The sequence below is a fragment of the Mesoplodon mirus genome (assembly GCF_964341445.2).
Source record: "Mesoplodon mirus genome assembly, chromosome: 10".
In the NCBI taxonomy this organism is placed as follows: Eukaryota; Metazoa; Chordata; class Mammalia; order Artiodactyla; family Ziphiidae; genus Mesoplodon; species Mesoplodon mirus.
This window is the reverse complement of record NC_138986.1, coordinates 2452809-2477102: the sequence shown is the minus strand read 5'-3', so window position 1 is coordinate 2477102 and position 24294 is coordinate 2452809. Positions and strand designations below refer to the sequence as shown.

At 50.8% G+C, this 24294-nt stretch overlaps 1 protein-coding gene across 2 annotated transcripts; it reads right to left on the bottom strand.

The window, feature by feature from the left end:
* Positions 1-1312: 1312 nt before the first annotated feature.
* RNASET2 (ribonuclease T2) lies at positions 1313-24294 on the bottom strand. Of its 2 annotated transcripts, none has more exons than XM_082633986.1 (10): positions 24171-24294; positions 23841-24008; positions 20824-20884; positions 17938-17990; positions 16571-16628; positions 12228-12301; positions 8105-8218; positions 4702-4744; positions 3290-3361; positions 1313-2492 (listed from the first exon to the last, which is right to left on the bottom strand). In XM_082633986.1, exons 2-10 carry the CDS (start codon positions 23915-23917, stop codon positions 2301-2303), a joined length of 744 nt encoding a protein of 247 aa, XP_082490112.1. In that variant the 5' UTR covers positions 23918-24008; positions 24171-24294; the 3' UTR covers positions 1313-2300. The 2 variants fall into 2 exon arrangements, with proteins under 2 accessions (XP_082490112.1, XP_082490113.1); XM_082633987.1 differs by having other exon boundaries at positions 24223-24281.

Below are 24294 nucleotides of genomic sequence, written 5' to 3'. Positions count from 1 at the left end.
CCCTCGAGGCTGTGCTGGCTGCAGGTGACACGTGTGGAACAGACGTCGCGGGCCCGAGTCAGCGCCATCCTCTGCTCCAGCGAAGAACTCGGGGAAAAGGCGTCACCACAAAACCAGCCGCCCCTGAGGTAAAGCGCTCCCGCCATCAGCGGGGCCGAGAGCAGCCTCCTGTCTCCGGACAGGGCGCCACCCTGGTGTCACTGCATCATCAGGGCCGCCGGGGGCACAGGTGGTCAGAGCGCCCCTGCCCGGACGTCCACAGAGCCATTTGAGGAGGGGTCCGGGGGTCTGTGTCCGCAGAACCCCAGCAAGGTTGTTCTGCTGACCCCCGACCTCTGGGGACCTGGACGGCCTTGCCCCGGCCAGCGGGCTCCCCGGCCCCAGGGCAGCCTCCACCAAGTCCAGAAACTCCTCGACGTGCAGCAGGGCCCAAGGGAGAGGGGGACACACGCAAGGCCACACCTCGGGCCTCTACCCAGTTAAAGAAAGTTGGAGACACCCCTGTAGAAACTCAGCAGAAACTCCGATCAAATAAACCTGGGCGGCCAGAGAGGGAGCCTTGTGCCCTGTGACCTTGGCGGAGCCCGACGGGAAGAGAAGGACTCGGCCAATGACCGTGCGAACCGTGAGTGCAGCCCTCCCGCCACTTCCTCTTCCTCCCAAACGCTCTCCATCCGCTGCCTCTCGGAGACTCGCACAGGCTTGCGCCCCCGCCCCCGCATGGCGATTCTCTGCTGATCCCAAGAAACCCATCTTTTTTTCTTTTTTTAAAATTTATTTATTTTTGGCTGCGTTGTGTCTTCGTTGCTGCGCACGAACTTTCTCTAGTTGTGGTGGGCGGGGGCCACTCCTCGTTGCGGTGCCTGGGTCTCTCATTGCGGTTGCCTCACCTGCCACGGAGCACGGGCTCCAGGTGCACAGGCTTCAGTAGTTGTGTCTCGCGGGCTCCAGAGCGCAGGCCCAGCAGCCGTGGCTCACGGGCCCAGCTGCTCCCCGGCACGCGGGATCCTCCCGGACCAGGGCTCGAACCCGCGTCACCCGCCCTGGCAGGCGGACTCTCAACCACTGCGCCACCAGGGAAGCCTAGACCCCAAGGTTATTTTTTAAAGATAGGATTATTTTGAAAATATGGTTGTTCTTAGGATTAAATATTTTTAAGTGCGTAACATAATGCGTGGCACATAGTAAGTTCTAATTTGTTTAAGTAAGAGAAACAGGGTAATATCAACCTGATTAAGACAGAGTGTTGGGCGTCATAGTTTAGCCCACACAGCTAAAAACATTTTAAAAAAGGACAGAGACTGGGGAGAAATAATGTTAAAAGGTAGTTTTAATAAAGCACAGGAAGTCCACTTCACAGAAAACTTCAGGTATCCTCACTTTACAGGTGAAATGCCATTCAGCAGGTAAGGACCATGCCTGCAGCAGCCCACCTGAGCCTGGGACTCGCATCATCGCCGAGACAAGCCCTGTCACCAGGCATCACTACCCAAGGATGCAGCCCGCCCCTGGGGCCACGTCAGCCCCAGCGCTCTAAGGCCTGATGCTGCCTTCTGACAGAAAGGAAAGGAAAGTGGATACAGACTGACCTACAGCATTTCTGGTGTGCAGGGAGGAGCCCCCACTGACCGGGGGTGCTGGCTGGCACTCGGTCATGCACCCAGATTTCCTCTGGCGAGAAGAGAGAAGCCTACAGCACCCCGCCTCCCCGTCCCCCCCCCCATACAGAGCATCTCACCCTCAGAGGACACGCCCATGCCCACCCATGCCAGGTCACCGAGGGAGACGCTGGTGGGTGACCACGGAACAGGAGCCGACAGCCCTGAGGTCGGAGGTGGAGATGCCCTGCTGTGCGCCCCCTGCAAGGCGGCCCAGGCTCCTGCTGGAGGGCTGGTCCCAACGGCCCCCCAAGAGTACTCAGAGCGAGAAGGCAGCTCACTGCGAGGGACACAGGAGAGAGTTCTCCTGAATCGGTACCATCTGCCCAGATTTGTCTTCCAAGGCTGCCACAGAGATTGATAAAGGAGAGAAAAAGAAAACCATAAGCTTTACTGCAGAGACAAAGCAGCCAAGAGGTAGAGAACTTTCCTCCCTTTCACTGTACCCAATGTTCACCCCATCTTTACATGTACCACGGAAATCAACTCCCAGACACGGAGTGCAAAGCAAAACAAACAGAACAGGCTTAGGTAAAGGAGGCTGTAAACAGGAGATTTCACTTCGGAGTTGCTTTTTAAAAAGCAGTGGTTTGTCAATTCCTCTTGCTTTTCAAAATAAAGACTATTTACAAAATGTGGGCATCAGTGATTGGTCTTGTTGAGTGCGGGGTAAAAGAGGACGCCGTCCTTGCAGATCTCCAGCCCCAGGCTCGCCGCAGGCCTCGCTTCCGGCCCTCGGGGTGCCAGCTCCCCGGGTTCCACGCAGTTTTGCAGCTGCAGGTCCTTGGAGAAGCACACCTCAATCTGCGCAAGAAGCTGCACCTCCTCGCCGCCCTGCAACGAGGAACAAAAGACGTTTTAGAATTCAGGTTGGATCATCATGACGGTTCTACGATCAGTGAGTTTTAGAACTTGAAGAAAAACAAAAGCGGCGGCTCCGGACCTAGGATCCGTGTTCCAGGAGCAGGACCCTAGCTCCAGCGGTGAAGTAGGGCTGGGGCCCAAGGCAGCACCTGTGGTCACCATCCAGCCACTCCCCTGCGCCAGCCTGGCAGCGGGAGGGAAGGGACCCCACTTTCAGCTTAGAAATTTACACATCGGTAAAGGTGCGTGCAGACACAGCCGGACACACCGCATCTGCATCACAGTCCCAGGAGAAGACATGGCTTTTTGTAGATAAGTAGGTAAACAGCACCCTATCACTAAATGAATTTAAGACTTTATCAGCTGACAAAAGAAAGTATAATCCATCTGTAAGTTGGACAGGTAACTACAACTGAAATGTCTAAGCCTAACAATGCAAACACTGAGAAATGTTTAACTGCAAAATATACCCCCACTGCTTCGCCCCTACTGCACCACCCCTCCAGAACAGGAGCCTTCTTGTCAGGGGGAAGCTGCCAGAAAACAAGCCCCATGCTAGCACGGTGTCAAAGGACAGTTTGTTATTTCTAAGTGCGCGCACACAAACACACGCGTGCGCGCCCATGCACACAAAGCACAGGCCCGTTTGCACACCCACACATATACCACTGTCCTGGGAACTCCACGGTGAGGACAAAGCTCTCAGAAACACTGAACTTGTCTTCTTGACAGGGACAGAAAGGGTGACGGAACATCACACGTCTGACCTGTTTTGGAAGACACTGGACTTTGGGCACGACTCCGTACACACTGACAAGGGCATCTTTAATATCTGAAATCTGAAATTAGATAAAGTGCATTAGAAATGAAACTTCAACAGACAAAATGAACAGTTCCGTTCTACTCAGAACGAGTGACACTGGTTTCCACTCTCCCGAACGCAAACAATCGACAACAGCGTCATCCCCCTGAGCTCCCCTGGCTCACAGACAGAACTGGAAGATGCTGGTGAATGAGCTGCCCCACCCCCGAAGGAGACGAGGCTGCCCCCTCGAGCCCCCGCTCCAGACTGGAATCCACACAAGCTGCTCTACACGGGTCTCCATCCTCTTCGCTGTCCTGATCCAGGGCCTGGAGGCCGGGTGCTTTGAAAAGCAGAGACTCTCCTGCTAGGAGATCAGAGGTCGGGACCCTGCCTGTGCCGTGCATCACGCTACTTCAGACACCGAACCTGATGCCTCCAGTGCAGAGAAGGAGCTCAGAAAACACGTGCTGTGACTGTTGCTTTTGCGAGAATCAAAATCAGTTCTCTGAATGTCAAGTTCTGAGCAAGGATGTAAAAAATTCCCTTTATGTACTTAAACGGGAGTCCAGATGAAACCCAAGGGGCCTGCAAGCCACTGCCTCCTGGCCTCCTGGCAGGATGGACAAAGGGCAGCTGACACTGCTGAAGGGCACTGTTCCCTCTGGTCCCTACTCTCCAGGGAGGGACGAGAACAGCAGATACAAAGAGCAAGACTCGAGGGCAGATTTAGCTCACAAACTGTCAAGACACCAGAATAATGGTTCAGCATCCAGGCATGACACCGGAACTCAGAACTGCAAAAATCAGTGACTTTCAGGCTTTTTTATATCCTATATCGGGCTTTTTTATATCTGCAAAGGGCCACAGAGCAGAGGCTTCAGGCCCGTGGTCTGGCGGCCACCGATGCCAGGAGTGGCCTGGCTGAGCACAAACACAACTGTGCTCACAGAGGGTTACCCTGGGTGGAAACAATTACCTTCTGTATAGGCCACCAGCCAATAGGCTCTGCCATGTTTAAATTTCTAGTTTTCTCACGCAACAAAGCATAGTTATATCATAAAAACAAACTTTCACTTTCTTCCTCAAACTATTATACAACGGTGGTTTCCAACTACATATTCTACCTGCCTCTTCAGAACCCGGAACACACTTCTCACCATGAAACCATCAATCTGCTTCAAAATCATCGGTTTAAGGAGCCTTTAGTTTACACTCAAAACACAGAGGAAAACAAGATTTAAATAAAACCTATTTAGAAACATAATAGTCAGGTCGGAGGGTCTGGTTTGGGTTGCTTTAAAACCTGAATGTAGCTCACAGGCTGATTCCCCAGTTAGCAGATACACATTTGATTAAGCTGAAAGCAAGACTTACCTGGTAATAAGTAGATGGTGTTATCCCCAATTTTTGGAGCGTCCTAAAATTTAAAGTAAAAAAAAATAACTGTATAATGAAGGTCCATTTTCCTTTCTTGTTCTGACCATATTTCACAGTAAAAATGAAGACACTCTTAAAGGCAAGTGTGCACTTTCTATTACCTGGGGCAATAAATCTGTTGACAAGGGCAGCACATAAATGGTGCTCAGGCCGCCTGGACCTCCCCTTACCCTGGGCCCCCCTTCCAGCACCGGAACCTCTCAGCAGCGGTCCGGATGGCCGCGACCAACTGGAGCTGCTATCACATAACCACGCATCTGCCACGCCTGTCCTAAACAACAGTTAGCAATTGATTTGGCATTCTAGCCTTATCCTAACAACCTTGCATTTGGTCAGATCTTTAAAATACGTTCAATCCCTACAGCCTGGAATCACTTCCTAAAGCACGTGGTTTTAACCAGCTCTAGTGAATGCTAATCATAGCATGATATGGTTAACTTACTAAATGGTAGAGTACAGCGTAAAAATATTCTCAGATTAATAATTCCAAAAATGCTCTGTATCCCCCATCACGGCTCTGGATTATCCCAGCTGTGACCACGCGGAGAAGATGCAGGGACCCCTGGCGCTGACATCATCAGACAGGGGTCAGCCCGAGGGAAACAGGACTCCAGCCAGGCCCTGCCTCCTTCAGTCATGGTTTCTGGCAAAAGCATTAACGAGACAGTTTCTCTGGAGACTGCACATCGGTGACCTAAGGATCTTTGCTGTGTGGTCCTAGAACAAGCGGGAAGAGGTCCTTGAAGACACACACCCACTGCCCGTCCTAGCGCTGTCACCGCAGGATAAATGCCAGATTTCAAACACTTTATGCCCCCCAAATGCAAAACTTCTCAATGATTTTTAAGTATTTATTACAAGTTGCAGTGATATTTTGATATTGGGTTAAACAAAATACACTATAAAACCAATGTTTCTTTTTGCTCTTTTTAATTAGGCTACTAGAAAATTTAAAACCACGTATGTGGCTTGAGTTCTATTTCTTTGGGGTAGCACTGCTCTAGAGCCCTCCTGGGTTAGGGCATCAAGGAAATACGGCAAAGAGAGAGAGAAATATTGGGGGAAACTTGGTATCTAGACCAGGATAGAGTATAATTTTTCCTACCGAGTTAAGATTAGTTTGGCATTAATCCCCTGGTCCATATCTGTGGGTAATCTGAGAGCTTTGGTTCAAGTTATTTCACATTTTTCCAGGTTTGCTACCTCTATATTATAAATTGAATTTAAAACTGCTACTTTATGATAATGTGACAGGCTTACCTCTAAGAAAAAGACAATCTGTAGTCATGGTTTATAATTAGAGAAAAATAGAAGGGATGTTTAAGTTTTGACTCAATTTTAATTTTGTGAGTACCAAGAGTTTAGGTTTTCCTTGGAGAAACTGAGAAAGAATAGGATTTCTCTGTGGTTCTATATAGTTTTTAACAGACGTTCTATTCCCAGGAGTGCCTTTCACTCCACGGACCCCTGTGAACACACTCCAGTGATTCCAGAATTCAGCAGCTTTGCACCTGTGTGTATAAAGGTAAAGCACCAGCATTCAAAAAGCATTAAGCAGGTCCTTAATAAACAGCTGCTGGATGAAGGGATGAATTATTCAGATATTTGACTTTAAAACTTTCAGCATGTCGGTTTATTCCCCTTTTCCTGTTTGATTCAATAAAACCTGGACTGCAAAAAGGAATGAAACTGGGTGATTTGTAGAGACATGGATGGACCTAGAGAGTGTCATACAGAGTGAAGTAAGTCAGAAAGAGAAAAACAAATGTCGTGTAATAACGCATATATATGTGGAATCTAGAAAAATGGTACAGGTGATCTTAGCTGCAAAGCAGAAATAGAGACAGAGACATAGAGAACAAATGTATGGACACCAAGGGGAAAGGGGTGGGGTGGGAGGAAGTGGGAGACTGGGATGGACACATATACACTACTGATACTCTGTATAAAATAGAAGCTGATGGGAACACACTGTATAGCACAGGGAACTCACCCGGTGCACTGTGGTGACCTAAATGGGAGGGAAGTCCAAAAGGGAGGGGATACCTGCATGCGTATGGCTGATTCATTTTGTTGTGCAGTGGGACTCACGCTGCTCATGAATTGGGACCGTGAGGTCCGTAGTGGGAAACAGAGGGCACCTTCCTTCCCTCGGGGGCTGGTGGGTGGGAAGCACCCGTGGCTCTCGTGCGCTGGGCGCTGCCTGACACGCCCTGGGCTGCCTCTCCCCGGGACCTCTGCAGTGGGGAAATGTGTGCCCAGGACCTGTTCTTCTGCTTCCAGCACGAAGCCCCTGCAGGACACCCAGGACGTGTAAGAGGCTGCCGTTTCTATCACATCCTTAGCGCGGACACTCAGCCCTGCGGATCCAGAGCTGGAGGTGACCTCGGGCTCCGCGGGCGGCCCCCATCACCTCACAGCAGGGAGCAGACCCAAGGAGGGAGAAGCTACACGACTGCACGACTGGCCCCCATCGGGAGCCGGGGCGCTGAGCGCCTGATTTCGGGTGTGCCTTGTGGTTCTCCGTCTCCCCAAGGGTGCTGCCCTCCCGCCTCGGCCTGGGCTCCTTCCCATCCAGATCCCAGCTGTCACTCTGCTCTGATCGCAGTGAGGGGGGCGGGGTGTGGGACGGGGACACGTCCCGTGGAGCCCCCAACGCTGGGGGGTCGGGGCAGGTGCGGGGAACCAATGGGGGTGTCCTCGTCTCAAGGAGACGCGAAGGTTCTCCATAGGACTTGGGCGCGCTCTGCTCGGCCTAAGTGAGCTGTGTCACCTCCCGCCGCAGCTTTTACACTAGTTCCCGGTTTATTCTGAGCACTGAGATGAAGGAGAGGAAGAAATGCTGCCCACGTGGCGGGCTGGCCTGCCCCCAGCTCCCTGGGTCGAGCCTGGCTCTCAGCAGGGCCCTCGCTGGGTTTCCGAGTCCCCAGAGCTCACCCGGGGTCTGACCATCGCTAGGGGTTCAAGGACCTCACCCCGAACCCCCTCCTGCTTGTCACGGGGCACCAGAGCAAAGACCTAAGGATTCTGGGCATGCGGGTCTTGCTAACGCAACATGCTTCTATCAGGATCCACAGCTAAGAGGCGTGCCCCCGTCGGTCTTGTCCGCCTCAGGCCGAAGTACGTCTGATGAGCCCCCCGAGACTCTCAGGCTGCTCCGACTGGTCGGGGCCCCTAGGCATCTGGAAAGGCTCAGGGGAGGAGTGGGTGTTTCTCAAGGATGACCCCACTGGCCGCTTCCCCGGGTCCCCAGCAGCAGAGGCAGGGATGCTGCTCCGGGATTGGGGTGACTTGGGAGAGTGGGGCGAGGAAGGCGAGGCTACAGGACCAAGTCACCCACCTGTTCAGGGCAAGCTCCTTAGACAGATCCAGACTTTTGCTGAAGTATTTCTTCTGGGAATTGAGGGCTTCCAGCTGGGCGGCACAGGTCCCGTGCTTCTCCCACTCATGCTTCCTGTAAGGATGTTTTTTAAAAAATCTCTGGTTAAAAAGTAATGAAACTACCTCCCAGTAAACCATCTGCATGGGCTCCTCCTCGTGCAGGGCATTCCCGGGCAGGCATGCTGCTGCTTTCACAAAGCGGGAGGGGTAAAGTTCCTCACCGCAACACGGGCAGCTACTCAAAGCCCCCCACCCCCGCTCAGGACCGAGGCCCCTGAACCCAGCACGAGCTCCACGAGCTCTGCTGTTCAGGCATTCCTCTGCTCACCAGCTCCAGTTCGCTTCTACAATTAACAACAAGCCCAAGCTGAGAAAAAAGAGAACCCCATCGTTCAGGCACCCACAGAATCACATGGCACTGGGCGTCCTCCCAGAAAGCCATGGCTTGACAGCCAGGGGATTTCACAGGAGCGGCTAAACAGCCACTTCTAAGCCACTGGCACAGAAAAGGCAGGTTCACTAATCACCAACACTGCCTGGGGCCAGTTCCCCACTTGCTTACACGGACACCTGTTCTGAAGCAACAGCCCAGCCAAGTGTCTGCAAACAAGCAGCTATTTGTGTTCAAGAAAAACATTGCTATTGATCATAACTCCTCACATTTTATCAACAATTAAAGTTTTACAAAATGTCTTCCCATTCTTCATTTGATTCTCACAACTCTGCAAAGTGAAAACATTATTGCTGGTTTAGAAATGGGGAAACTGAGACTCAGAGGGGCTGGCTAGGAACCTGGCTTACCTGCCCCCCGGCCAGGTAGCCCCTGACCTGCAGCCGAGCCCAGGCTCGGGGCACTTCCCACTGCCTTGCGCTGCCAGCCAATCAATTGCTGAACGTAATTTATACCCACTTTAGAATGACTGACAACTTGTCAATTCAGAAGTTAACCATGGTTAGCTTGGAAAAACAAAACGGGCATCAGCTCTCCTCAGCTTTATCAGTGATTAATTCATGAAGAGTTCACAAAAAATGTTCACGCAAGCATTCAAAAGGCACCCACATGCAGTCTCACAGAAATACAATCTAAATGTGCACTAATTCTTTGATAACATCACCCAGAGTGCCAGTTCTAAGTGACTGCAATGGCTGTAAGTTACAAGTCTCTCAGACCTAAGAAAGCCATTAAGAAAAATAAAAGTAGATAAGTAATTAACTTTCTTCATCTAGAATAGCTTCCAAGGTGATGTATTTGATAACTTTCTAAACTCTATGAAGTAGAAAAAGGAGACTCTTTCCAGCTAACTGAACATATAACTGAATTATGGGTGCCTCAGTTTCTGTAAGACAGGGGCAGCAATTCTAGAACGTCCTGCAGGGGCTGTTGGAGAAGTGAGGGGCTGAAGCTCACAAAGCACGTCACACACACCCAAACATTCCTAGCCTGCAATAAACCGTCAAGATGTCCACTGCTGTTATTCTTGGGGCAAGTTGTTTTTAAATTTTATTTTTTTATTTTTGGCTGCGTTGGGTCTTCGTTGCTGTGCGCAGCACAGGCTGAGTAGTAGCTCAGTGGCGCATGGGCTTAGTTGCTCTGCGGCATGTGGGATCTTCCCGGACCAGGGACAGAACCCGTGTCCCCGGCATTGGCAGGTGTATTATTAACCACTGCGCCACCAGGGAAGTCCTTAGAGCAAGTTTTTTTTAATTAGTTAACTAATTTTAATTTATTTATTTTTGGCTGCATTGGGTCTTCGTTGCTGAGCGTGGGCTTTCTCCAGTTGTGGTGAGCAGGGGCTACTCTTTGTTGCAGTGCGCGGGCTTCTCACTGCGGTGGCTTCTCTGGTTGCAGAGCACAGGCTCTAGGTGCACAGGCTCCGTAGTTGTAGCCCACGGGCTCAGTAGTTGTGGCTCATGGGCTCTAGAGTGGAGGCTCAGTAGTTGTGGCTCACAGGCTTAGGTGCTCCACGGCATGGGGGATCTTCCCGGACCAGGGCTCAAACCCATGTCCCCTGCATTGGCAGGTGGATTCTTAACCACTGCGACACCAGGGAAGTCCCCCTGGAGCAAGTTTAACTCAATAGACGTTAGAGATAAGAGGATGCTAAAGTCCTGATATTACTGTCGTTCAAAACATCAAATCACACATCTTTTGGAAGCGGACACTTTCCATTTAACACGAAATTGTCCGTCACCAATCAGACGCGACTATGGTGTGGCCCTCTCACCCCCAGCAGGCACTTGAGTGATGTCACGTCACCCTCCACCACGGCCTGGCCTGGCCTGTCTCGGGGATGAGAGGCAACGATTCCTGCTGAGGCCCAGGGATACCATCCACAGTGAGGCTGCACCGCCTACCAGGAATGACCAAACTCGCTCTTTTTCTTACAAGAATCAAAAAAACCAACAAAAATTCTCCTTTGCAGAGGGTCGTGCACATAGTATTTTTCAGGATGGCTGATTGTGTTAATAGATTTAATCTTAGGGAATTATCTCGCGCACCAAGTGATACCAAGACCCTCTCCTTCGCATATATGATTCTTATTTGAGATTGAAGAGAGAAGTTTTCGGACGTGAGCCTGCCCCTTAAGGACAGGAGAGGCCGGGGTGCCTCCATGGACACTTTATCACCTGCACACCAAGGCGACCTGGGCCACAGCTACCCAAGTGCAATAACCAGGGAGCCGGTAATGGCAGGGCCACGTGAGCCAAGTCCACATCCAAAGGCATAAATATTAGCCAGAGTGTGATATTACCTTTTTCATTTAGAACAACAGTTTTTAAGTGTGTAATTTCTGCTGAAAAGGTAAATCATTTTGCCTTTATTAGAACACAAAATTGAATGTGTGTTCCGCGCACACCATTGGATCAAATCTTGAAGGACTCAGCTCATGGGAGGCCATCTTTGTGTACGTTTAGTGATGTATTTTTAAGCCACTAGACAAAAATCTGATTGACTCTATCACGGAACATCCTAACAACTGGAAATATTCTCTTTTGTTCACTTAGTCACCAAAAACTCTGCTCTGAAGTATACTGTGAAGTGCTATCTGAAATTTTTAAATTGTTTTTCACGATTTCAACTCATCAAGGCCATAATCTACTTTGAAACCACTTTCTAGAACACAGGCCACACAGAGCCAGCACTGGAGACCTGGACCACTCATCTCCCGAACTTTCACGGGGGGCTTCTCTCTTCCCATGCAGTGGGCACGGCAGCCTCCAGACCCAGACCCGCGCGTCCTAAAACACCTCTCTCGGCCACACACCCTCGAGTGAACTCAAACCGAACACCAGTGAACCAGGGGGCCAGACGTCACTGTCACTCCATTTTGTTTCAAAAAGCTTTTCTCCAAATTTAACTCTTCCTGAAGAGTCTACACAAAAATATTTCAAAGTTAAATTAATCACTTTGGACAAAATCTGATTCACTGTCATGTGAATTATAAACTGCCACCCTGCAGTGAGGGAGAAAATGAATTATCTTTGGTTAATGTAATATAAATAAAAGGAATGTCAACTTTATCTTCTCCAAAAGCAACAATTTAAAAAGGTCTATTGAATTAAACAGAGCACGTTTCTCCTCGGCTCAGCTTCCGCTGAACTGAGAACACGGGGACCGACGGGGCTCCGCCTCCGTGAAGACCTCACCTTTTCTCTGCCCTGCGTCACAGGAGCGAGATCATTGTCTTGTGAGGACGTCTTCTTTTTTCTTAATCTATTTCAGGACAACAGCACCATTTCTCTGAGAAACATTCTCTCCTGTCTGATTTGGAGCGATGTCATCTTAGATAGGCAGGTATTTGGCTTAATTAACCTCAGTAGAGGAAGTTTTTTAAATGAAGTAATGAATGATCTAACAGATTAAAAAGCAAGTTTACAAAGTAAATTCTACCTGCCCTCATTTTTTATCCGTTGAAGACCAGCTCCAAAAATGGCACAGCAGATGAAAGGCCACTCCAGCTTCCAAGCCTCGAGAGACAGGTTCTACGTTACCTGCGCTCCCGTAGTTCCATCCGGAACAGCCCCGAAGCTCTCACACCTGTGCTTCAAGGCTCGTGACGGCCCCCAGAACTCAGACTCACCACAAATGGAGGCTGCGGTTAGGAGACGAATGGAGCAGATCAGGCCAGTATATCCTCATGTCTGGCAAAAGGTCCTGTGCAGAGTGACAGCAATAATAATAAGTCGAGGTAGGACCTAACAACTCAAAACCTAGAAGGCAAATCTGAGGAACTAATACATAAATAGAACTGAGCTCTGTGAATTAATAACACTCAGGTGAGTAAAATGATTCTGGGTTTATTTTGCATGAAGTGTTTCTTAAGACATATCTAAACGTGAAATATGGGTAACCGTGAAAGTGTATTTGAAAATACAAGCTCTGACAGGTGAATGGATAAACAAATTGTGTCCATCCAGATAATGGAATATTATTCAGCACTAAAAAAATGAGCTATCAAGCCATGGAAACACGTGGAGGAACCTTAGTACACATCACTGAGGGAGAGAAGCCAACCTGAAAAGGCTACCTACCGTATGATTCCAACTACGTGACATTCTAGAAGAGGCAAAACAATGGAGACAGTGAAAGTCAGGGGTTGCCAGGGGTTGAGGTTGGGGAGGGATGAACAGGCTGAGCACAGGGGGGTTTTAGGGCAGTGAAACTACTCTGTATACTATTATAATGGTGGATACACGTCATTACACATTTGTCCAAACCCATAAAAACCACACAACACGAACAGTGAACCTAACGTAAACTATAAACTTTAGTTGGTAATAAAGTATCAACACCGGCTCATCACTTGTGACACGTGTACCTCACTAACGCAGATGTTTTGACTGGGGAACACGCTGTACAGGGTAGGGGCGTGGGGGGAGGGGTATGGGAACTCGGTCCTTTCCACTTAAATTCTCCGTTTTAGGTTTCTAAAACTGCTCTGAAAACATAGTGTCTACTTAATGAAATCAAACACAAAATACAAGTTCTCGCTCTCCCTAGAGAAGAGCTTGTCTGGGCTGGGCAGCCTTAGCCCTACACTGCTCAGATAGTCACCCTAAACTGAGCAGCGTTCAAGTTTACTTTCCAATTCCCACACACCCACGAGGCCAGAAAAGGTTCCATTAAAAAAAGGTGTGTCCCAGTCAGAATGGCCATCATCAAGAAATCTAGAAACAATAAATGCTGGAGAGGGTGTGGAGAAAAGGGAACACTCTTGCACTGCTGGTGGGAATGTGAATTGGTACAGCCACTATGGAGAACGGTATGGAGGTTCCTTAAAAAACTACAAATAGAACTACCATACAACCCAGCAATCCCACTACTGGGCATATACCCCGAGAAAACCATAATTCAAAAAGAGTCATGTACCAAAATGTTCATAGCAGCCCTATTTACAATAGCCCGGAGCTGGAAACAACCTAAGTGTCCATCATCGGATGAATGGATAAAGAAGATGTGGCACATATATACAATGGAATATTACTCAGCCATAAAAAGAAATGAAATTGAGCTATTTGTAATGAGGTGGATAGATCTAGAGTCTGTCATACAGAGTGAAGTAAGTCAGAAAGAGAAACACAAATACTGTATGCTAACACATATATATGGAATTTAAGAAAAAAAAATGTCATGAAGAACATAGGGGTAAGACAGGAATAAAGACACAGACCTACTAGAGAATGGACTTGAGGATATGGGGAGGGGGAAGGGTAAGCTGTGACAAAGTGAAAGAGTGGCATGGACATATATACACTACCAAACGTAAGGTAGATAGCTAGTGGGAAGCAGCCGCATAGCACAGGGAGATCAGCTTGGTGCTTTGTGACCGCCTGGAGGGGTGGGATAGGGAGGGTGGGAGGGAGACGCAAAAGGGAGGGGATATGGAAACATATGTATATGTATAACTGATTAAATTTGTTATAAAGCAAAAATTTAAAAAAAAAAAAAAAAAAAAGGTGTGTCAACAGGCCCAGGGTGACCTCACCTTCCCCGTCCTGCCACCACGCCCGCTGTCATGGGTCCTTCCCCTCAGCCCAGCAGCTATGAACCAATTTCACACACACACCCCAACCCCGCACAGCCAGACACCTCCCCGGACGCTGCCCTCCCCAACTGTCTCCACTCCCACCTACCCTCCGCCGGCCGCAAGCTGGCTTCAGCCCCCATAGCCCTCCGGGGAGCAGGGTGACAATATAATTTATTGCCCAAACTAGGCTGCTTTTGGTTGGGACAGATGCTAGATCGGACACTCTGCTACAAAGCAAGTAAAGCGGCACTGCTCTGAACAAAGGGCAGCTGCCGGTCACCTCCTGGCCTGGGCCCGCAAGCCCTCCATCCAAAGGGCCGCCCGCCTTCCCTTCAGGAACCCTGGTTACGCTCTTTCAAGAAGCTGCCCTCTGGCTGCTTCTCCGCAAGGCCCTCATCCCTCCTGCTGTAAACGCCGGGGCTACTGGAGGCTCGTCCCCGCCGGCTCCACACCACCCCATCCGCACTCACGCGTACGCCTGACTGCGCTGATGGCGAAGTGCATCTCCAGCTCAGACCTCTCTCCTGACACACTTACCCTACCTGGATGTTTCCAGGGCACTTCAAACTCAATGTGTCCCCAGCTGACCCTCGGTCCATCTGCCAAGGCCCGGCCCCCTGGGCCGGGGAAGGAGGCTGACACCCACCTAGTTGGTGGGTGGACCCCACCCGGAGTCGGTCCTGCCTGCTGCTTCCTCCCCCCACCCCATCCCCACAGCCTCCGTCTACTCAAGGCTCCTGGCCTCTGGCAGGGACCCTGCAGAGCCTCCTCACTTGACAGGCAGGCAGCCGGGGCAACCATAGAAAAGCCTCACTGGCTTCCTTCACTCTCCAGCTTGAATGCTTCCAACGACTTCCCTCTGGGTCTTCACACAGACGAACAATCCTTAACCAGTACACAGGCTCTGTAGGACCTGGCCCTCAACACTGCCCCGGCCCACTGCTCACCATCCCCAGCCACACTGGCTTCCCCTCAGTTTCTCAAAAGCTCCGTCCTACCCCGGGGCCTTTGCACATGCTCCTGCCCCAGCCTTCCTCTCCCGTCTCCTGGTTAAGTCGGATTCCAGCCCTCTATCACCTCCTCAGGGGAGCCTGGCCCGGGTCCACCGTCCGAAGCTCTAAGTACTCTCCCCCCAGGCACTGCGTGTGTCACTCTGTGATGTGTGTGCTGGCTCCCGGCGGCAGGCAACGTGGGCCAGAACCTCGTCTGGCTCTGCTCTCCGTGTCCCCAGCCCCTGGCCTGGTGCCCGATACACTGCAGGCACGGAGAACACTGCTATGAGTAAATTAACCTGGATGCCGCTGCAGGATCACCAGACTCCAACCAGGAACATTAGGGGGAGTCGAAGTCAGTCCGGGAAGAGAAAAGTATGTCTGAGGAAAGAGACCTCACCAGGCTTTGGGGCTCTGGCCTCTCAGGCCTCCAGGCTCATAGCACTGAGGGTCCTCATGAGAAGGAAAGAGGAGGAAATAATTCCATTGGGACTAAAACCTGTGATGGGTTTGGAACTAACTACCTTGTCCTCCTGGGGGCCACATACCCCTGGAAAAAAGGGTCCGAAATTCTAGCAAATCCTAATTCTACCCCATGTCTTCAGGGAGGCCTCAGTAACCGCACAGGCCCTGCCTTGTGAATCCAGGTACTAGTTACCTTGACAGCTGACTAGTCACACATGAGGGGTTGTCAGCACCCTGTGGAGAGGTGAACACACGCGTGTGCACGTGTAGATGTGTGTGCACATGCAGAAGGAGTGTCTCTACCGACTCTCGCATACCCCAGGGCCAGGAGTCCCTCTGTACCATGAGCCTTTGTCCTAGAAAGGCCCACCGCTCCCCTGCTGCTCACGGGGCCCACTGAGAAACCAGCCCTGCCCGCAGCCAGCAAGGATAGCCTGGGCGCCACGGCGCCCCTGCAAGCCAGGGCCGCGACACACGCCTGAGCACATGCCGAGCGGCCGGGGGTCCTGGGGCAGGGATGACGGGCCGCGGGCTGGGGCCAGGGTCACCTCACACAGTCACTGCGGCGCTTCGGGTCCAGGGCAGAGGAGGATTTAACTAAATGCAAATCGTATTTAACTTGTGGGACTATTTCAGATATCAGTAAATGCTGGTGAATACATCTTAAAGCATGACTCTGAGGGCACACTTAGAGGAGGAATGAATCTATTGGGAGATTGGGATTGACACATACACGCTGCTCTATTTAAAACGGGTAACTGTAGCACAGGGAACTCTGCTCAGTATTACGTAACAACCTAAATGTGAAAAGAATTTGAAAAAGAGTAGACCCATGTGTATGTATAACTGAATCACTTTGCTGTACACCTGAAACTAACACAACATAGTTAATCAACTATACTCCAATATAAAATAAAAAGCAAAAAAAAAAGTTAATACCTTGATCTCTTCTGGATTAAAATGCCAGGATCGGTTACATCCTTCACTTTTATCAGGCCTTGAAATTAAAATTGAACAAATAAAGAGAAATTAGTCGTGGTTGGGCTGGTTCCAAACGGCATGAGAAAACACCTGCGTTAAGGTCTGTAGAGAATGAAAGGGTGGTGACTTCTAACTGGGAATTCCTTCTGCCACGTGAGTCATGCTCGGGCACAAGCGCTCACTATTGGAGTTTCAAAGTGGAAAGTCCTTCAAAACATCCAGGCACAATGCAAACCGGCCGACTTCCTAGCAGAGGAAGCAAAGTAAACGAGCCGGTAGGGGCCGCCCCAGAGCCGGCCCGGCGGGGATTTCTGGCCGGGTTCTGCAAATGTCCACTCATCAACCACAGTGTGAGAAGAGCATGTGTTCCCAGTCTCTTTAAAGGCGACGAGGATTAATGGGACAACATATGTGTCGTGCTCAGAAGTGCCTGGTGATGGCTTAAGATTGGCTGGTATGTTTCTTTTAGCACCGAGCACATGTACCCTCCCGACCTGCGCATGTGACGCTGTCCTCACGTGTCTAATTCTGGACGTGTCAACTCTCAGCCTCCCTCATGAGGGACCAAACCTGCTTTCTCCAGGGTCGGCAGGCCGGCCCAGCACCCAAGACCAGCCCAGCTCCCACAGCGCTGGGTGCCGTCCCACAGCTCAAGGACAGCCGAGGACGTGAGCAAAATCCCAGAAACCCAAAGGTGGGATGAGGCCAGGTCCTCAGGCCTCGGTTTAATTTGCTTCCTGCTGACCCCTGTCCCTGATGGACGAGCAGCCCAGCAAGAGCCCGGATGGCCCTCCTCTCGGGGAGAAGGGGGACCAGGCCGATTCCTTTGGGCAAATGAACACACATAGCTTAACATCACAAATATACGCACATACAACAAAAAAATAAACTAAACAAAATGCAGGCAAAACCAGAAAAATAAACTTGGGTGTCTGTGAAGTATGTATACTATACATACACATCATATATATATATAGATATATATGTATATGTAATATACACACATTTATTTATTTATTTATTGTTATGCATTTACTTATTGGCCCCAAAAGAAGAAAATTAAGATTTAGTGATCTAAAATGTACCGAGAATCCTTAAATGCATATTTAAACTAGACTGTTACTGTTCTATCAAAACAGAACTCAAGTACAACAGAAGTAGGGTTATGTTAGAAAGACTGAAGATGTTTTTCAATGAGGATCTGGTCTACTGAGTAAAGCCCTAACAGGAATCACAAGTATACACATCAGGATCAGACTCAAGCTAGATCTCCAGGTCAGCCAGCTTCTGAGGCTGCTGAAGTTTTAAATGCATGAAGTACTTGCCATAATCCGTGTATTGTCCAGTAATCTGGGGGGTCTTTGCAGTGGTTAACTTCCTATGGAGAAAAGACAGAGAAGACAACTGGTTTGTTGTTTGTTAAATACACTTAACAACCTTCCTTTTGACAAACATCAATGAGCTCCAATACACGACTAACACGAAATAAGTTCCGTGGTAATTTACCATAAGCAATATTCGTGAGAATACCACGGGGAGGGGGGGCGGCTGGATATTTCATTTGAAATGAGTGAACCAACGATTTGGAAAACAGAATTTAATAGCTACTTCTGCGCTTTTTATGGGCTTGAAAATTAAGTCAATCTGATGGATACACTCACACTTACCCATGAATAATTTTCTTGTCATACAATCAAAAATGAGAACAAGAGGCTGACGGTATCCTGCTAAACTCAAGTTTGTGCAGGCACCAGGCCCAAATACAACAGTGGAATAATAAGTACTGAAAATTTGGAGCCAAGAAAAATGCCAAGGTGAGAATAGGAGCATATCCTTAACATTAAAGATAAACTCTAGAGATAAAAATCTCAGTGTAACACTTTTTAGGGACCTCCAAATTGTTTAGCTAAAATGGGGTTTTTCCAAAACAATAATCACCTCAGCTATCAGGCAGTGGGTCAGAACCCAGGCCCAGTAGCCCCGCAGTGAATAAGCAAATGGATAGTACATGCCGGGTCTGGTGAGGAGCTGCTGAGGCATCCCGCTCACCTGAAAGCCCTTCCTGTTTGAATCACCTTTTGATGTAGGGAGGCTGCTGCTTTTGACGGTTGGTCTGGAAATGAGGGCAGGCCTGGTTTAGGTGCCTGAAACGTCTGATGTGAGGCTACAGAACAAGGGGGCAGAGGGCAGGAGGACAAGGGTGGGATCAGAGCGAGAGGTTGTGGACTTCATCTCATCCCCAAGGAAACCACATCCAAAGCAGGTGGGCCCTTTCCCACAGTGCAAGGCTGGGGACGGGCAGAGACAGGCCCCAGGCGGGATCTTCTACCTCAGCTCTACACCCAGGGTCTCAGATGAGCCTTTACGGGGGGAACTGAGGTCAAGGTGCAGCTTTTTTCCCGCGTCAGCAAGTATTCGTGAGGGGCCGTGCTAGGCACTGAGGAGAGACCTGTCCCTGCACCTGTAACACGTGCATCGCTCACGGGGGCAGGAGCCCAGAGACAGCCCTGTCCCCAGGACGACACTTGACTGGGATAGCAGACCCTTGTCATGGCCGCCCTCCATCGAAGTGAATCCCCTAACAATGATATTTTGCTAATAATTGATTTTTTTTCATCTCATTTCTAAAGCCTCAAGGCAGGAATGCACTTCCATGCATATTTAGTCAGCACACAGGAACACCCACAAGTTTCGTCCCAGGCCCTGAAGGCAAATCTCCCAGTGTTACCCAGGGTAGGAGCTCCACACACAGGTCCTTCCTGAAGGAACCCACGGCTCCCATGCGTCCTCACTACGTAGGAGTGAGAGCTAGATTCCCAACAAAACTGAAAACAGCTTACAGGTAACTCCATTCTACCCACCGCCAACTGTCCTCCCCACCCTGGCGCAAAGAACCAGCACCAGAGGGAGAAAGACACAGGAAGTTGTCAAGTTTGGGAAACTAAAACCAGAGCAGTCTAATACAGTAAGAGATCCCCTGTTAGAAATGAGTTTCCAGGGGCAGCGTGGTGGCCGCCAGGGGCGGGGCTGGGGAAACAGGGAGAGAGATGCTCCTCAGAGGGTACAAACCTCCGGTTACAAGATGAACAAGCCTGGGGATCTAACGAACAGCATGGTGATCACAGCGAATAACGCTGTTTCACACACTTGAATGCTACAAAGAGAGCAGACCTCAAATGTTCTCCCCACAAGAAAGATGTGGTGGCCGTGTGATAGGGGGGTGGTAGCTAATGCTATGGTGGTGAGGCTTTGCCATTTATAAGTGTCTCCACCTCCAAGTACTTAAAGAAAAGGCCTCAAAATTGAGAATTTTCAAGTCAAAATTTCAGAAACACTGTCAACAAAATTAGGGCCAGCTCAGCAATATGATGAAACGACTTTAGAGTCGTGGCACCAATACCAGGATCGGCGCGACAACTGCCCCCAAGATGGACGGGGGGGACACGGACCGCAGGCAGCAGGAGGGGCGCCAGCTGGCTGCTCTCGGCACAGAGCCTCTGCAACACGCTCTACAAGGACAAGGGCACCAGGCGAGGCAGGGCCAGACGGAGGCCACCCTGAAGGAGGGAAGGCGCCACCTGTGCCGAGCGGAGCAACGGAGGCCGGCGAGGCTCCGGCGGAGACTTGCAATAGTGGACGGAGGGCACAGGTCAAGGCCTGTCCCCGGAGGGCACGCTGAAGTCCTAACCCCAGGCCCTGCTGAATGTGACTTTATCTGGAGCAGGGTCTCTGCAGGTGTCATCAAGTTAAGAGGAGGTCAGACTGGATGAGGGTAGGCCCCCAGTGCAATCCCTGGGGCTCCTATAAGAAACAGACACACAGATGGAGACCACGGCACGGAGGCGGGGCAGAGGCTGTGCCTACAAGCCAAGGAGCGCCGGCACCGCCACAAGCCAGGAAGGGCCGTGGAGCACATTCTCCCTCGAAACTTCCGGAAGGGGCCTGCCGCACCTTGGTTTCAGACTTCTGGCCCCCAGAATTGGGGGAATACATTCGTGATGCCTGAGCCAGCCACCGCCGTCTGTGGGCCTGTGTCACCGCCCCCAGAACCTCGTGCAAGGCCCTCCCCGAGGGACGGTCTCCGGCCGGGAAGGCGCCGCCTCGTGCGGCAGCACAGGCTCAGCAAGCGGCGCTCGGCGAGGAGACGTGCTGGGCAACCTCCGCTTCACCGGGGGCCACTGGACAGAGGGGCCGCTGGAGGCAGGACTCACCTTGCACACCGTCGCAGGCCAGTGGTGAACCATAATTAGTTTATGCCACTCGTGGCTGTCACTGTTAAAAGACAAGGGACGTATTTTTCAGGAGCTTTTAAAAAAGTTACAGAAAGATCAATTCATCCATCCACTCACGCCAGCGTTCATTCGGGGAACACGGGGCACCTGCCACAGGCCCGGCGCTGCAGCTGTGGACGCGGTCCTGACACGGCTGGGGGACCGGGTCCCTACCGTCCCGCAGTGCACCTGCCAGCAAGGGGGACGACGGCCGTGCTGACTGAGGACGCACAGGACGCACGGCGCCGAGGGCCAAGGACTATGATTAAGGAGGACGGCAGGCCTGCCAGGTGGGGACGGGGTGGAGATTTTGGATCAGGCAGCCGGAGGGTCCCCGCTGAAGGGGAACAGAGTGGCAGTGAGGGAATGAACCAGAAGGCGCCCTTCCCCTCAGGGGTTCACGCGGTGCAGACACAGACCCCTTACCCCTCGGCAGCATTTGTGAGACCCAGAAGCCTGAAAACGGAATGGTTTTCGTAGCTCACGGGGCCACAGAACACCACCTAGGGTGGCACGCGAGGCTTCTGTCACCACCCCACCCACCGGGAATCGTTACGCGTTCTCTGCAGGATGGGTGACGTCTGATCCTAGGGGCTCCTTCCCACGTCCCCGTGAAACCCACCCGTCCCTCCCTGAGACTCTCCATGAGGGGTCGTGGGGTAGCATTCACACGGGGACCCTCCCTCCCACCAGGTGTGCAAGGCTTAGCACACACAGAGACAGAGGCAGAAAGGCCGGCTTGTGAAAATACTCGCTGTACAGACGGAAAACAGCAGCAGCAACAGGGGATACAACTCGAGCAGACACGTAATTCAGGATAAATGCATTTTTAGAAGCAAAGACTCAATAGCAAAACAGTATTAAGTTCTCACACATTAGTTTTGTAAATAGTTGAGTACTGCTGAATAAGTAGAGATTTCACAATATTTCAAAACTTTTTTCAGTCTGAACTAATGAGCAAGTGCTCAGTACAAGAGAAAGGAGAAGAACTGCAGCATGAGCGTTAGAGCTGGGAGAAGCATTACAAGAGGTTTTTTTTTTTTTCTGGGTACGAAAACCTTATTTCACATAGGTGGAAACTGAGGCTGGAAGGTCAGGCAGAGGCCAGGAAAACTAGACCACCAGTATGCAGTTTACAATAAAACTACCAAGACTCACAACATCTGTCACACAATAACCACCCACCACGCAGAGAGAAACATCCTCCCAAAGCGGCGGACATGCTGACTGTGCTGTACAGAGAAACGCCCACTAAGCAGAGAAAGAGGGCCTGGGAAAACACCCGCTGACCTGTGAGGCCCTCAGGGTCTGGATCACCCTCATGTTCTCGAAACCATGCCTTGCTCGCCAATTACATCAGTGGCATGAATCGTGAGAATCAGCTGGAGGTGACCACATACTACAGCCTAACGTCTTCGCTGACATGTATTGATTACTATCGGGCAGGCATGGTTCTAAGCACATTCTGTACTTTATTTAACTGATGTCTCCTCGCATCAAGGCTAGGAGGCAGGCGCTGTTACTCTCTCGACTTTAGGATGAACGACCTTGATGGAGAGCTCCAAGGTCCTACATCTGGATATGAGCTAGCAGGTCATACTCAACCCATGCACCGCACTACCTCTCCGATGATACACTCTTAACTTGACAGCAACAGTTAGTTAATTAATGTAGCTCTTTTTCAGAAAATACACTTTCTGGGAAAACTGAAATTTAATGTTACTTTTTAAAGTGATAAAACAGCAAGGGTGGTTCATTAAAAAAGAAAAACAATTTACATTCCCACCGACAGTGCAAGAGGATTCCCTTTTCTCCACACAGCCACTATGGAGAACAGTACGAACTTTCCTTAAAAAACTAAAAATAGAACTACCATATGATCCAGCAATCCCACTACTGGGCATATACCCTGAGAAAACCATTAATTCAAAAAGACACATGCACCCCAATGTTCACTGCAGCACTATTTACAATAGCCAGGTCATGGAAGCAACCTAAATGTCCATCGACAAACAAATGGATAAAGAAAATGTGGTACATATAGACAATGGAATATTACTCAGCCATAAAAAGGAACGCAGTTGGGTCATTTGTAGAGATGTGTCTGGATCTAGACACTGTCATACAGAGTGAAGTAAGGCAGAAAGAGAAAAACAAATATCGTATATTAATGCATATATGTGGAATCTAGAAAAATGGTACAGATGAACCTATTTGCAAAGGAGAAATAGAGACACAGATGCAGAGAACAAACGTATGGACACCAAGGAGGGAAAGAGGGGGGTGGGATGAATTGGGAGACTGGCGTTAACATATATACACTACTACGTATAAAATAGATAACTAACGAGAACCTGCTGTATAGCGCTGGGAACTCTGCTCAATGTTCTGCGCTGACCTAGATGGGTGGGATGGGGGGTGGGGTGGGAGGGAGGTCCAAGAGGGAGGGGATGTGTGTATACATACACCTGATTCACTTCTTCGTCGTACAGCAGAAACCAACACAACGTTGTAAAGCAGCTATACCCCAATTTTTTTTGAAAAGAAAACTGACCTTTTCCCAGGCCTGCGAAGTAAGTATGAAATCCTTCTGTTAACTGGACCATTACCCAAATAAAACAGAAGAAAATTAAAATCTGGTTCTCAAATCTCGGTCTCCACTACAGATGAGACTCCTCTCCCAGACAGCCTGTTTACCCCTTAAACTGTCGGCCGCAACAGAAAGGATAGAAAGAGGGAACGAGAGGGAGCGGAGGAAGGGCGAGAGAAAGAAACCTGGACAGAGGAACCGCGACCACCTCACCAGGATCTTACCGGACCCTGGACGGAAAGCGTGCGCGCACCGCCCCCGGGAGACGCTCGGAGGCTCCGGGCACCCGTGTCCCCCTGCAGGCCCTCCCGCCCCAGCCCCCGAGCCCCTCCCGCACACCCCCCCCCCGCGCCCCTCCGCAGCTCACCTCCTCCAGAGCCCGCGCGCGCCGCCTAGGCAGCACAGCGCCAGGCACAGGGCGCCCAGGCGGGCCGCGGGCTTCATCGGCCAAACCCGGCGGAGGACCCCGCAGGGGCACCAAGGCGCGGCCTTCCGAGGGCGCGAGGCCGTGTCCAGCTCCAGGCCCTGCGCTTCCCTGAAAAGGGGAAGATTTCCTTAAGCCAACCGTGTACCTGGCCGGCGGCCACCGAACAGCGCGGCCAGCCCCCGCCCACAGCCGAGGACGCGGCGGGCCCCCGAGAGGCGCCTGAACCCCGCCCGCCGACCACCGGGAGCCCCAGGGGCCCCTCCACCTCACCGGGCCCTCCAGGCACACAGCAGTCCCGGCCCGCGCGCACCGCGATTCTCACCGCGACCCTCCCCTGGACCCCGCGGCCCAAGGCGAGCCCTGCTTGTTTCCGCACCGGGCGCCTGACGTCACG

What these genes read in the sequence shown, in the direction of transcription:
- RNASET2 (XM_082633986.1), bottom strand. Translation starts at nt 23,917, where the DNA reads ATGAAGCCCGCGGCCCGCCTGGGCGCCCTGTGCCTGGCGCTGTGCTGC. An exon ending in AACCGCAGCCTCCATTTGTG is followed by an intron (nt 8,219 to 12,227) that starts GTGAGTCTGAGT and finishes ACATCCTTACAG; the next exon opens with GAAGCATGAGTGGGAGAAGC. An exon ending in AAGGAGCTTGCCCTGAACAG is followed by an intron (nt 4,745 to 8,104) that starts GTGGGTGACTTG and finishes TTTAAATTTTAG; the next exon opens with GACGCTCCAAAAATTGGGGA.